This window comes from Taudactylus pleione, unplaced genomic scaffold (genome assembly GCF_031769625.1).
Source record: "Taudactylus pleione unplaced genomic scaffold, aTauple2 ptg000609l, whole genome shotgun sequence".
In the NCBI taxonomy this organism is placed as follows: domain Eukaryota; kingdom Metazoa; phylum Chordata; class Amphibia; order Anura; family Myobatrachidae; genus Taudactylus; species Taudactylus pleione.
Window position 1 is genome coordinate 16,237,512 of NW_028285011.1, and position 15,223 is coordinate 16,252,734.

At 41.4% G+C, this 15,223-nt stretch overlaps 1 protein-coding gene across 3 annotated transcripts in view; it reads right to left on the bottom strand.

Annotated features, from left to right (window-relative positions):
• DMD (dystrophin) overlaps positions 1-15,223 on the bottom strand; it is a 2,214,077-nt gene that overhangs the window by 966,072 nt on the left and 1,232,782 nt on the right. For 2 of the 3 annotated variants that reach the window (XM_088454197.1, XM_088454193.1), the window contains one exon: positions 6,430-6,523. The exons of the other annotated variant lie outside the window; for it this stretch is intronic. In XM_088454197.1, coding sequence (XP_088310323.1) covers positions 6,430-6,523 — 94 coding nt within the window. The remainder of the gene's footprint in view (positions 1-6,429; positions 6,524-15,223) is intronic. 3 annotated transcript variants of the gene reach the window in all.

The following is a 15,223-nucleotide window of genomic DNA, read 5'->3' on the forward strand; positions in this document are numbered from 1 at the left end:
CAATAAATAATCAATCAGATCATTACATGTGCAAGTATAAAGGCCGCCATACATCAGCAATTGATTGCAGCAATCGTGCAATTTGCAATCGATTGTGTATAAAAATCTTTCCCATTTTCAATCGATTGTGGCATCTCTGCAATCTGCATTTGATTGAAAAAGGGAAAGATTTTTATACACAATCGAATGCAAATTGCACGATTGCTGCAATCAATTGCTGATGTATGGGGGCCTTTAGATGCTAAAAACTGTAGGCTCAGCGATTATTTTAAATACAGGTTGAGTCTCCCATATCGAAATATTCCGAAATACGGAATATTCCGAAATACGGATTATTTTTAGCATGACTGAGAAAGTGAAACCTTTGCTTTCTGATCGTTCAATGTACACAAACTTTGTTTAAAGCACAATTTATTAAAAATATAGTGTAAAATAACCTTCACGCTGTGTGTATAAGGTATATATGAAACATAAATGAATTTCATGTATGTACACAAACTTGTTTTTATGCACATTTTATTAAAAATATAGTATAAAATGACCTTCAGGTTATGTATATATGGTGTATATAACACATAAATGCATTCTGTGTGTATATTTGGGTCCCATTCCCAAGATATTTCATTATTTTATGTAAATATTCCAAAATACGGAATATTCCGATATCCAAAATACCCCTGGTCCCAAGCATTTTGGATATGGGAGACTCAACCTGTAATAAAAATGTATATAATTTTTTTCTTATAGTACTGATAATAATAAAAGAGAAAGTATATTATAATTAGGGATGTGCAGGTTCGGATAGGTTCGAGTTTGCACGTTGAGTTCGGATTTTTCCCTCCAAAAAAACGGAACTCAGAAAGAGGCAAAACGTCATCTTGCATGGACGAACATCATCATTCCTGGACAGTCCAGGAATGATGATGTTCGTCCATGCAAGATGACGTTTTGCCTCTTTCTGAGTTCCGTTTTTTTGGAGGGAAAAATCCGAACTCAACGTGCAAACTCGAACCTATCCGAGCCTGCACATCCCTAATTATAATACAATATATAAATAGCATACAACATTAGACAAGTCTGCTATTGAATAGTCTCTTGCAGATAAGCACATTGTTGCAAGATGATAACTAGTGCTTTGGTCAGGCTGTTTTTTGATGTTATCTTTGCCGGTATTCTTAATGCTTCATATATGGGGTCATATCCATGGTTAGTCCGATCATCGGTCAGTAAGTCCCAGATATCCATAAAGGGGAGAAATATATGTTTTGGGCCTGACTCGAAGATTTACGTAAATTTGATATCTAAGCAAATCTCCAATGTTTTTTTTATCTGCGGATGCCCAGGAGCCGCACTGCACATGTGCAGATAAGTTCCTGTGACGACACTCACAGTGCTCCAAAAGACGAAGCATAATTCACATGCTACTGGTATGTGGGGATGGCAATGAGGAGTGTTACTGAAAGTGTCTGCCCTGTTTTTTAGGCGTGCAGTTTCTCTAGCACCAGCAGCATGATTTACCCGGACATCCTGATTAACCTGATGGTTTCTCAGATGTCCGATGTTCACATAGTTGATCCGATTGCTGCATTTTCTAAAACAGCATCGGATCAGAGAAGCCGGCAGTGGGCGACTTTTTACTTAAGACACCTCCAGCGGCTTTTGCATATTTTAGTTAATTTCTTAGCCGGCCCTGTATTAGAGAGATGGTCAAAAGTATATAAAACTCCATACTTACCTGTGAGTTGTGGTGTAAATGTTCAGTGTAGTATGTGTAGGTGTTCAGATTGTCCAACACCAAGTAATAGAAATTAACCACCTGCCTGGCATGGTCACATCAGAAGCGACCACACCAGACTGAGCTTACCCTGACATGGTCACATCAGACCAGTCAGAAACAAACATACACATAAATTTCCAAAGCGGCGGCACTACCGAACAAATCACGCTCAAATCATGTTGTTAAGGTGCAACGTTTCAGCACTTTATTGCGCTTTTTTCAATGTTCTGTATGTTGCTTGAAACAAGCGCAATAAAGCGCTGAAAAGTGCACCTTAACAACATGATTTGAGCGTAATTTGTTCGGGAGTATATACTGTACATACAATTTTGCTGATAGGCACTCCATAAAAACAATCCAGCAGCCGGGCGCAATTATCCTAAGAGCCCAAACTACCGTGCAGGCATAGACAGATTCTTCCAAGACGGGCAGCACTCAGCGGTTAATCATCACACATGAGATTTAGTGATAGCAACGTTTCAGATGCTTTAATCCATCTTTCATCAAGGCTATATATATAGTAAGGTTCTGTATGACCAAAAAACAAGTGCCCCAATTAATAACACTGAAATATAGGTACGTATATCATAATCTGTGTTCTGCATAGGGATGTGCACCGACCCCCATGTTTTCTCCGTGTTTTGGTTTTGGATCTGTATTTCCTTCAAGGTTTAGGATCTGGATTAGGTTTTGCAAATCACCCTCAAGTGTTTTGGTTTTGGTTTTAGATCTGGATTTTTTAAATAAAAAAATAGATAAAAAGTTTTAAAAACAGCTAAAATCATGTAATTTATGCAATCCAAAACCCGAAATTCGGATTTAAAATTCGAATTCCGGACTGCAAAAAGATCAGAGCCGAGAGCCGGATTTACCCGGATCTCCTCAGGAATTAGAACCGCAACTCGGATTCACCCGGATTCACGAAATTCAGGTGGGTTCGGATTTCTGGAGAACCAAACTACACATCTCTAGTTCTGCATCGTAATTTTTGGAAAAAACTGTGGCTGAGCGACAAATATCAGATAACCTTGGAAAGCAGGCATATAAACATAATACTGAAGTTCTTGTTGTTGGATCCCAGGAAACATAAACTTCAGGTTACTGTATATCTTCTGCAGTTGAATTGTCACAGGTTCCAGTTTGACACACAGTCCCACTCCTCCACCAATGCCTTTCAAAGAGAAACTTCTTTATTTTATTTTATTTATTTATTAACAGTTTCTTATATAGTGCAACATATTCTGTTGCACTTCACAATTGGAAACTTTGATAGAACAAAAATGGGTAATTACAGACAGACATAAAGCTACATAGGGAAATAGACATTGATACACAAGAATAGGTCCAGTCAGATTGCAGAGTTTTTTGGTCGGCTCTATAATCCAGTCACACAGGAATGTTGGCCAAAGGTAAGGAGGATGTGAAATAAAGACTGTGGGGTATATTTACTAAAACTTCCAAGACAGACAAGTGGTGATGTTGCCCATAGCAACCAAACAGATTCTGTGTATCATTTTCTAGAATGCAATTAAGAAATGATAGCTAGAATCTGATTGGTTGCTATGGGCAACATCACCAGTTGTCTGTTTTAGAAGTTTTAGTAAATCTACCCCTATGTGTGAGGTAATGTGTGGACTGTGAAAGGGGATGTAATTAGATTTTTCAAGGTGATACCACTGCTAGTGTGCCATGGAATCGTTATAAAATTCAAATACTGACAGCGGCAACCTGATAACTGAAGATCCCTATAGGGGTGGTAAGTATACCATCCCTACCCCTCTCCCCCCTTACCCTCCCTTAGTGGTGCCTAACCCTAACCTCCCCATTAATGCCTAACCTCCCCCTGGTGATGCCTATCCCTAACCCCCCTTCCCACAGCCAAAACCTAACCCTCCCTGGGGGTTGCCTAACCCTAACCCCCTCCCCTGGTGGTGCCTAACCTTAACCTCCCCTCCCCGGTTAGGGCTGCCTAACCCTCCCCCCCGCAGCTATCACCTAACCTGTCCCCGATTACCTTAGTTCGGGATGCCGGCTGTCGGGATTTCGGCATGGGGCTAAAGATAGGCCTCAGGATTTCGAATGCCTATCTTTAGTCCTGGGTCGGGCATTCCGGCCACCGGTAATCTGACTACATCCCTGTGCCATTGTGCTTACATCTCAAGAACAGTGCGGGAGCAGGTGTCTGTGCTGACCTGTGCCATCCTGCTCCCAAAATTGTAATATCATAATGTCACACTGAGGGGGACGCACCGGGCAGCTGTGCAGCAGTGCTACTGGCTGCAGGGTGTGTTTTTAGGCACCTCGTGAGCCAAATGCAGGTGCTGTGGGATATGAACAGTGCTACCCCAGGGCTCTGTGTGACAGTACTGCTATCCCACCCCTAGTTACTGCCCTGCACAAGAGTTTGTCCACAGTAATAAGCAATCCAGTCCACAATGTTACCTGCAGCCTAGCCTGTTTTTAGCATTGACTAATGTCTACAAGTATTGATACAGCACTTGTGAATTTAGCATATGTAGCCTCTATTTGCATGGTGTAGCATTCAGTAGATTACAATAAGTTGTTGTTAGTAACTTTAATATTTTAACACTCAGAATAACATTTAAAATCACTTTGAGGCTATGATGCATGATTGTATAAAACATGTAAGCACATGTTTATGGAGATTTCAGAAACACAAATTCTCAGTCTGCAGTCATCTGTTTCTTGAATAATGCACCTAAGCCATTTGGACACATTTTTTTATATAATAGATTTGTAATTTTATGTTCTAACACCTGGAATATTATCATACTGAATTCTTCTACTGTATATATCATTGATCTCTTTCCAAAATAGCACAGTGGCAAAAATATGAAAATTGATGTTTGACTTTGACTCTTTAAACTCTCTCCCATGCAGAAAACAGATTATTGTACTCAGTATTATATATGATGACTGGGATAAGAAATGGGACATATAGAAACTGCAATAACTGGTTTATATCCTAGAACATTGAAAATGAATAAAACACAACATATGTAAAGACTCTAAGTAAGAGGTATAGAATATCTTGTATAGAAGACACGCACTGCTGATGTCGGACACAGTGGAACAATCTGATTCTATTGTGCATGTGTCTAAGTTACACAGCGCATGTGTCCCCATTGTTAGAGCACAGATGCACAGTACTGATCAGACGCATGAAATGTATTAGAAATGTATTCGGCATTCCTGGCCGGTGACATATTGATAAATGGATAAAAAGTAGATGACACATTTTGAATCTATGGACTAGAATTATTAAAAATTGAGACATTTGCAAATTTGAGCTAAAGACATATTTCAACCTTCTCATAAATTGTCCCAATAAAGGACCTCATATCATTCAGCACGATTGTTCCTTCTCTATGCCCTCTCTATCACCTGCCACATTTAGTACCTCTCCCATTCCTGTCACTGTCTTACTATTTCCAGGATTTGTTTTTTTCTCACCCCATGAAGTCACTTAAACTATCATCTCCTTCCTTGATTACTGTAACCTTCATCTTTCTGGCCTACCCCAATCTTGCACTGCCTCTTTAAATTTATTCCTGAAATCCACTCTCTACCTCATTTTCCTCTCAGCTCTACCTCTCTCCCCATTCTGTCAGACCCCCTCCCCCCACTGGCTCACTATAATACAGAATCTAATTCCACTTACTCACATACATCAGTATCTTCACACACACGCACTGCCAATGACTACCTCCTCTCCTCCTCCCTAATCACCACTTCCTATTTCTGCCTCCAAGCTTTCTCCTCTTCTCCCAACCTCCGGGAATGTCCAGCAAAGCACAATCAGAATTTAGCCTAGCCTCTAAGTCTTTAAACCTGCAAATACAACTCAACTTTTGAAACAAGCATACCACCAACCCCTTAATTGTTCACCTTTGCAGCCCACAGGTCTGCTTCCCTATCAATCTTTATGCCAGCCTATTACCCATTTGAATATAGTCTTTTGTGCATAGGACCATCTCTTCTTTGGTTTTCTTTACATAATTGTGTAATTTGCTTGGAAATAATAAAGCAATTGTGTATTTATGTTAAATTGTGAACTTGTCTATAGCTGTATAAAATTTTCACATTTTGCTTATGTCATATGTTCTAACCCAATGTGTGGCTCTACAGAACCTTTGGAGCACCATATAATAATAATAATAATAATAATAATAATAATAATAATAATAATAATAATAATAATAATAATAATAATGTCATTCCAAATTATCTCAATAGAAACCATATTTCCTGAAATTTGTTATTTTCGAGATATGGACTCGCATGGTTTCTGGCCCTAAGCCATTCAGGTACCAGATTGTAGCTTTATACTGTGAGGGTTGCCTAAGGGTGTTAACTGTCAATCATAACACAACAGAGTTTATAACGTCTGCTACTGTACCCGTGTGTGCACAGATTGACTTCATTTAGTGCTCTAAAGAATTTGTTCCTGTCTTCAGACAATAGTTGTTAGATGAATCCAAGTGTAAGAAGATTGTTGCTATGGAAGCTTTAATCTGTATTTGTGTGTTGTAGAAATTGTTTATTTTTATTAAATGCTGAGGAACTATGTACTGTAGGCTATTTGATTTTAAATGAAAATTAAATGTTACATACTCATATGAGATACTTACGTTCACCAGATGCTGTCAAGGTAGGTTTCCTTTTCAGCTCCTCAAGTAACAGATTGACCGTATTCCACTCTTTATTCAGATCTTCTAGTTTTCTCTGTTATAAGTACACAGGACAGTTGTTTAGGTGCTAGAACTATCATTCTTGAACACAGATTTCTATTTATATGAAGCAGACCTTTCGGACTACAGACAAGCCATACTTTATTTTAGAGCTGTATTACAGTAAGCACTTCTCTCCTCTTCTTTGCTATTGCAGGGCATATCCTTTTTGTAGCAATGGAAAGCATAACGTTTGAGTTGTTTTCTAGGAAGTCAGTTGCAAAATGATGCTACTGTATGTTAGTTTTATAAAAATCATTTATTGCATTGGAATTTTATAGACACGAGCGGTTCAGTTTTGCTGACAACCGAACACACCTGAACGTTAGTGTTCCCTTGTCAAACAGAGTCCTTGCTCGGATCACTTTGGGGTTCCGAGTAGAACCTGACCAAGTTCACCAAATTCGAAACTCGGATCTAACAACAAAATCTTACATGTTTTGGATTGTGATTAAGTCTCTCCCTTGTGATTCCAGGTACTGTGAGGTGGTCAAAAATGACTGGAAATGAATGTTAGTGATGTCAATAATATCGTAGGTACAAAAACAGGTCCAAATTACATGATTTTAGCATGATGTGTTTGTCTTTTATCAATTTTTAAAGAAATCCAAAATCAGAACCGAACCGAAATACTTGAGTGTAGTTTTGCCAAAACCAAAACACGACGATGATTTAGAACCAAAACACGGGGGTCTGTGCACATCTGTAGAAATTCATAATGAAGCTTTGGATGGCTTTAATGGGAGAACAATCATGTCATATGCGTGTCAAGGTTTAAGAAAAAGGAAAGCTTAAAGCATACTTGCCGACTTCTGACACTTCCTCCCTGGGAAAAGCCAGGGAGGAGAAGCAGGTGGGCTCTTTTGGGGGGCGGGGCCAGATGATCAGCCTCATTAAGCCCCACCCACCTGTGGTAAAATGCCGCGATTCCCGCTTATTCGAATAAGGTGCAGGGCTAAATGACACAATTATCAAGGAATTGTGTCATTAGTCTTCACCTCCCTACTCACAGACCCGCGAGAAAATGTTCCCCATTCTGACTAGGAAGTGGGTAGAATGCGGGAGAAAGGTCTACTTTCCTGGGGGTGTGGGGAGTTACTCGAAAACTCGGGAGCCTCCTGCGACTTCCAGGAGAGTAGGCATGTATGGCTTAAAGCAGTAATCCCATCAATCCCATTTGTTTTTTTTGTTAAACATCATAATAATCAGATTTTTCCACAGTGTCATGTGACTACCATGGACACTACAGTAACAAGGCGCATGATGTAATTAAAGAGAGGTTTTTGAACACCTTTCTGAACTTTTTTTTTTTTTTTGACTGTGACCCTACATCCCAATTGCCTTCATATGACATGTTGACAGCCTGAGAGCCTGCATTTGTGTAGAAACTGACAATGTGTTTTGTGTCTTTTCTGTGCACTGTTACATCCTGCCCCTCCTTCTCTCCCCTCTTCCATAACAGGACTTACTGAGTGCGGTGACAGACATATTTGGTTGCCAAGCAGAGAGGTACTGAAAAGGAGATAATGATTTGTAGGAGTTTAGCTAACAAAAATAACACTGAAAATCAGTTGTACATATACTTAAAGGCTAAATTGCTATTTATAATAAATACAACCTTATTTAGTACAGTATGTGTGATGATGGCATCTTAGTTTTTTAAAAACCAGAAGCGGCATTTGCATAAGATGCAGAAGCGACTGCGGCAAAAGATGTAGCAACAGCCACATCTGCACCTGACTCAAAATCAGGTCCATAGTGTTAACTCAGAACTACACTGTACATATGATAAAGTTTCATATTAGAAATATATCAGCCTTGGATACATATGTCAGATGAGCAGCAATGCATGTACAGTATGTAGGCATCCATCCTACTATAGATTTGATTTAATTATTGGAGATACAGTAAGTACAGTAAGTACTCAAATTCTATAGTCTTAATTTCAAAACTTCTCTCAATTGTCATCCTAACTATCACCAAAAGAGAGGTTTCTCCAAAGTTGCGCTACAGCTGCTTTCGCAGCAATAAGTATATATCCTATAGCTGTAAATTAACATGTTTATATATACATATATTCTGGAATAGATAATGGCTATACTTCTGGCCCCTAGAAGCCGAGGTACTAAGCATGAGATAGATGGAGCAATCATGAGGAAGAAAGATGTGGCAGGGTCTCCACATTGCCTTTAGGAAACACACCAGTGTAACGATTAGTGGGCAGAGCCTTTGGATTAAGAGGAACAATTCTATAATGAACAGGGTGCATTTACTTTGTACTGGTTTTTTTCATATGAAGCGTATACATGTGTGGAGAAATTTTGCCCAGGAAGAGGAATTGGATGCAATGAGGGCATGCCTTGTAAAGTACACAGTGGGTGCACTGCTGTGCCAGATTTTGCAGAGCAGTATAAAAAACTAGACTTCCTTTGCAGAGGAGGATTATTGTGCAAGAGAAATGGATAGAGAGGGCACACTTATTAGCAGTGTTCCTTGTGTTGAGGGGCGCATTGCCATTTCCTGTCCGCAAAAATAATTTTGTACTAGATTAGAGATGGGGGACTTTGGAACTTGTTCTATATGTATTATCTCATGCGTACTGTATGTCACTGAAGAAGAGCATCCCCAGGCACACTCAGATAAATGTAATACAAGGCTTTAGATGTATAAGGTGCCACATATATAGAAAACAGATCTGATGTCACTCACTTTCATTATTAGCTTAAGTAAGACACAAATGAGGCTAAACTAAGCGGCATTTTAGGAGAAAAACTGAAACGCTTTATTACATCGCAATGGTTGTAAAGTGGTTAATGATGTGGGAAACATACTTTCCTACTCTTCCAGAACATCTGGGCTCCTCCCCTAGGAACTCTACTAGAGGAGGAATAGAAATAGTTGACAAGTATTGCTGGAAAATTACATTTCCACCGTTGCATCTCTGGAGATTTTTCTGCTTCCTAGTTTTTGGCTGTGTCTCCTGAGTGCAGAGTAGCTGTGCAACTTTGTACATGACTCAGAGGTGGACGCTAATGCTGCCGTGGTTGCGATTTTTTGCGGAGTCTCAGCAGTGGTAATATGTAAATGCTAGTTTCAGCCTTACCCTTGTGCACCAGATAGTACAAGCCCTGAGACACCCACTTTCAATGCCCATGCACGCTGAAACTCCACTGGTGGTTTCAAACACTCCATCATCTGCACACTTTGCATCCAGCTTGGACACTTGCACCAGCCTATGGCTGACGCAGTGTCTCCTTTTCAACTCCAGCTGAACATGACCGATGTGTCTACTACTCTGTGGCTGCTGCTCCAGTGACACTCCCATAACACACCCATAGGATGGCCTATTTATGCGCACATTTCAGACCACCTCCAGGGACGCCTATGGTTTTGCTTCGCCAGGTCTAATGCCAGTGCCTCAACTAAGGCCAGTGCCTCAACTAAGGCCAGTGCCTCAACGGACTTTGCATACAGCCAGGGTAACAGTTACGCCGTTAAGATTTTCAGGACAATATGCGTATGCACAGTAGCAAATAATCACTTAACTGTGCAAAAATCAGCATTATGTCCACCTCTGGATAAGGCCCTGGATGCACGATCTGGGTGTATTTGTTGCACCTCTTAACTGAGTACCAATACCTGCAACTAAGTATTCATGGTTTAACAAAAGTTGCATGCAAGTTTTACTACAGCCAAAATGTAAACGTTACATAGCATTTGAAAAACAAACCTATTTGTTTTAAACAATCTACACATGCATAAGTTCTTCAAATAGTTCTGCCTTGGCATTTTATCATAGACAGTCAACTGGTATTGAATAACAATACATATCTATATGTCACAGCTCATAGTCACATAGAAAATATTTCCTCTTGGGCCCATGAAAACAAAGAGAGGCAACAGACATTCACATTGCCTTTTAGATGTTAGACACAAATCAAAAAGTGCCTTTCAATTGAATAAAATATATATATATATTTATATGTTAAACAATAGAGGTAGATTTGAACTTGACTATTCTAACTTAAAATACACATGCCAAATTCGTTCCTCTGTGTAAACTCAGAATTGCTGTAAGCATTGCTTTCTTTTAAAAGGTTGTTTTGGGGAGGTGAAGTTACTTGCTGAAGGTCACCCAGCTAGAAGATGAGCTAGAAAAGGCACAAATTATTTATGCTACAAAACTAAAGAGAATCCTCTCTCACTTGTATTCTTTAACTCAGCAATGTTATTTTTTCCTATCTCCTTTAGAAACTTTACCAACTCCCTTTAGGATATATATTTAAAGCTTCATTGATTTATAGAGTTTATATATATATTGTGGCAGTATCACCAGAGGTGGCACTGGTGAGCAGCAGATTCTGTGTGGGGCAGGGGAGATCCGCCCACACAGACTAGAAAGGCATTCTGGGAAGAAGCCTAATGGCTGCCAAGTGAACTCAGTTGAGGGAGGACTGAGGCAGACCAGTTAGACAGAGCTCACTGTGCTAGCGAGCCAGTGAGGGCCAGGAGGCCTGAGCCTAGACCTGTGAGATACAGGGAAGGCTATCCAACTCTGGGACTGAGCTATGGTACCTGCAAGGAAGCAGGTCAGACTGTGAGAGGCAGCAGCCAACAAGCTAAGGAAGCTATACCAGGCCAGGAGGCCAATGTCCAGTCCTGCATGTGGCAGGAAGGACCACCAATCTCAGAGACTGTGAGAGACTTTCATGCAGAGTAGCTGCTTCTGTGGAGAGGGTTCAAGAAGTGAACTAGTGCCCTAAACAAGGGCTAGGTTTGTTTATTATTTTTCTGTTTCCTGATTTCACATGCTGGAAGTAAAGCATCACTTATGTTTATTTAACTGGAATGCTACGTGTGGACTCTAATTCTGCACCTACTCATTGCACCACTGACCCCAGTCTAATTAACCCCAAGTATCACAATATATATATATATATATATATATATACACACAGTATATATATATATATATATATATATATATATATAACTTTTTAGACGTAGAGGCAGGCCACCTCACCTGCCAACCAATATCAGAACACACAACACAAACACCAACGAGGCAAAAAAGAAAACTAAATCAAAGAGATGTGGATGTAGAGGAGGAGACAAACTAAAAACACACAAAGTTACGCCAGACGACACATCACCATCCTCCACAGGCATATTCAATCTCAGCGAACACACCTTATCCAAAGATGACACATCATTATTCACAAAAGGTCTCAAATATGCACCACACATACGTTTGAACAAATTTGAAAAATATCTGGATCTACACCGATTTGTAAGACGACGCACCCTCAAGAAATACTACCTATCACATCCAGCCACCAAACAACCCATGGAACCAGACAAATACAAATACTCCACACTGAAACCACCATCCCAATTTTACCCTAGCCACCTCAAAGGACATTTGGTCCACACATTTGAAACATTAGTCATGGAAGACATCAACAAAATAAAAACACCCAATAAAAAACAAATCAAAAACTTCACTCGGAATGAACAAACAGCATTGAAACAACTACAAAGAAATAACAATCTCATTATCAAACCAGCGGATAAGGGAGGGGGGCTAGTCATCCTAAACAAAGAAGACTACACCATAGAGGCACAGCGACTGCTGTCAGACACGCAAACATATGAGACCCTTAAACAAGACCCCACCAAGACTTACAGCAATAAACTACTCACCATTCTGCAATCAGGACTTTCCACAGGGATCCTAACCAAAAAAGAATTTGACTTCATATACAATCCACACCCTGTGATCCCAGTGTTCTACTACCTCCCCAAAATACATAAAAACACCACCAACCCCCCAGGCAGACCCATAATATCCGGCGTTAATTCCATGACTGCGAACCTCTCCCGATACATAGATCACTTTCTACAACCGTATGTCAAACAACAACAGTCATATATACAGGACACAACACAGATACTCCAAATTCTCGACAGGATAGATTGGGATGATGACTACTGGCTCCTGACCAGCGATGTCACATCACTATATACCATTATTGACCACACACAAGGACTGAACAGTATCCACTATTTCCTGAACCAAGACCCGACACTAGACCCATCACAAACCCAATTCATACTCAACGGAATAGACTTCATTTTGCCAACAACTTCTTCGGACAAGTGAAAGGGGCTGCCATGGGAACTAGATTCGCCCCCAGTTACGCCAACCTCTTCATGAGCAGGTGGGAGGAGTCACACATCTGGTCAGGGCATAACTGTGGGGAGAATCTGGTTCTATGGATGAGGTACATAGACGACGTATTCTGCATCTGGAAAGGATCCCTCAACACCCTCACAGACCTCTTAGCCCACATCAATGACAATGACGACACCTACATTTCACCACACAATTCAGTAAAACAGATGTCAACTTCCAGGACTTATACATCTTCATCGACGGACATAAGATACACACCAAAACTTTCCACAAACCGGTAGACGTAAATAGCTTCATCCTGTCGGAGAGTGGGCATCACCCAAACTGGCTCCAAAACATACCCACCAGCCAATTCAAACATATCAGATGTAATTGTACCAAACTAACAGACTATTACGAACAAGGAGATAAAATGAAGGAACAATTCATAGCCAAAAATTACGACAGCAAAGCACTCCAGGAAACTTTGAACAAGATAGGCACCGAAGAATGCTCACCCCTACTGCAATACAAGGACGACAAATCACAACACATGGACAACATACCATTCATAATGCAATACAACAGTAGCACCATGAGGATAAAACAGATAATTAGGAAACACTGGAACCTGCTACTCAAAGACGAAACACTGGCCACGGTACTCCCCACACACACCAAAGTAATATACCGCAAGGCCCCAAACATCAAAGACAAACTAGTTTGCAACCACATACCTCCAACATCACTGACGCAAACCACCTTGGATCACCAACCCCTCAAAAAAGGCTTCTACCATTGCGGTATGTGCACCAACTGCCGGACTTTGGGACACAAGAGCACCAAACCTACCACCACATTCTCCTCATCACAGACAGGGAACACCTAAGACATCCAAGAACACATTACATGCAACACCAGTCACGTGATATACATGCTACAATGCCCATGCAACCGTCAGTACATAGGACGCACCATAAGACCCCTCTAAGCAAGAATAACAGAACACATCAGAGGCATAAAGAACAAAACAGACACCCACAATGTCCCTTTACACTTCCAAGAGAAACATGCCAGCAGCACCAAAGGCATGACATTTATAGGCATCAAAGCACTTAGCAACAATTGGAGAGGAGGTGACATATTGAAGAGACTCAACAAAGAAGAATTGAAATGGATATTTACCATGCAAACATTCACACCACACGGCCTGAACATTGACAATTAAATCAAATCCGTCATAGCCAAATAGATCCAACCCGTAAAGATAGGCCCCATTAATGACACAGACTGCCAACACCTAGCATGCAACACACACAACAACACATACCCATAACCCCCCCTCCCCCCACCCCCCATAATTAATTCACCCACTGCCCACACCATCACACACCATATACAAACTACACCACCCAATACCCCAACAACACTACACCCAGGCACCCACATGACACCACACCGATTCCATACCAATGCACAGTCCCCCTAGACACACAAACATGATACGCATAACATTTAGCACCCCACCAACCTCATTCATAACGAGAATTCCTACCCCACACACCCCATCCCTCAGCATGCAGTATACACATATTCACAAACAGAGACATCCCCCTAGCAACAGATTCCACTTCGCACGCACCCCTGTACAACTGCACCCCACCACCCAGCCGACAGTGCACATGACAACGTGCTCAACCAACATGCACATAAGAGACAAATGCACCCGACGCCTGCCCACCCGCCCCAGCTAAGATCCACACCACCGTATATGCAATGCACTCAATATAGCCACATATAAATATGACCTCCAACGCACATATCCCCAGCCACTTGCATTCCATCCCCCTCTACACAAACCTCAATTACGCACCCAGCCTCAGCCACCTGCACCCAATCCCCAGTAATACACACCGCATTACCCACACTCCGTAATTAGTCCCCGCATCAATACACAGTGCCCGTTTAGACACGCGTCACCATGGCAACCAGTACAGCCACCCGACGCCTCCCCCTGAAAGGACCACAAACACCATGTGACCACAGTAGCTGATGGGAATCCCGCAGCATGCTTGTCACGTGGTATGTCAGACCACCCACACCACATGACCCACCAGAGCAGATCATCGCCCACTTCCAATTGGACACCACACCCACGTGTGAACATGACGTCAAACGGGGTCGAATCCTGACACGCGTTTCCATGGCAACGCATACCTCCATACAGCCTGGCCCCGCCATAACCCTTGTGGCGTAAACGCCGCGCGCGTCCATGTGGAACACCTGCGTATGCACACCCCCTTCCCATAGACTATACTCTCCCAGCGGAGTTACACACACACTGGTTAGCCACCAGACATGCCAATCACCACAAACACTAACACCGCCCGCCTCCTCCCCCCACCTGCATCCAATTCACATTACCACCTCAAACCATGATAGGCTACACAGCCACTTGTGACCACCCACACACCCACCCTCCACCTATATAATACCATCCCATTTCATCCATCAGTAACT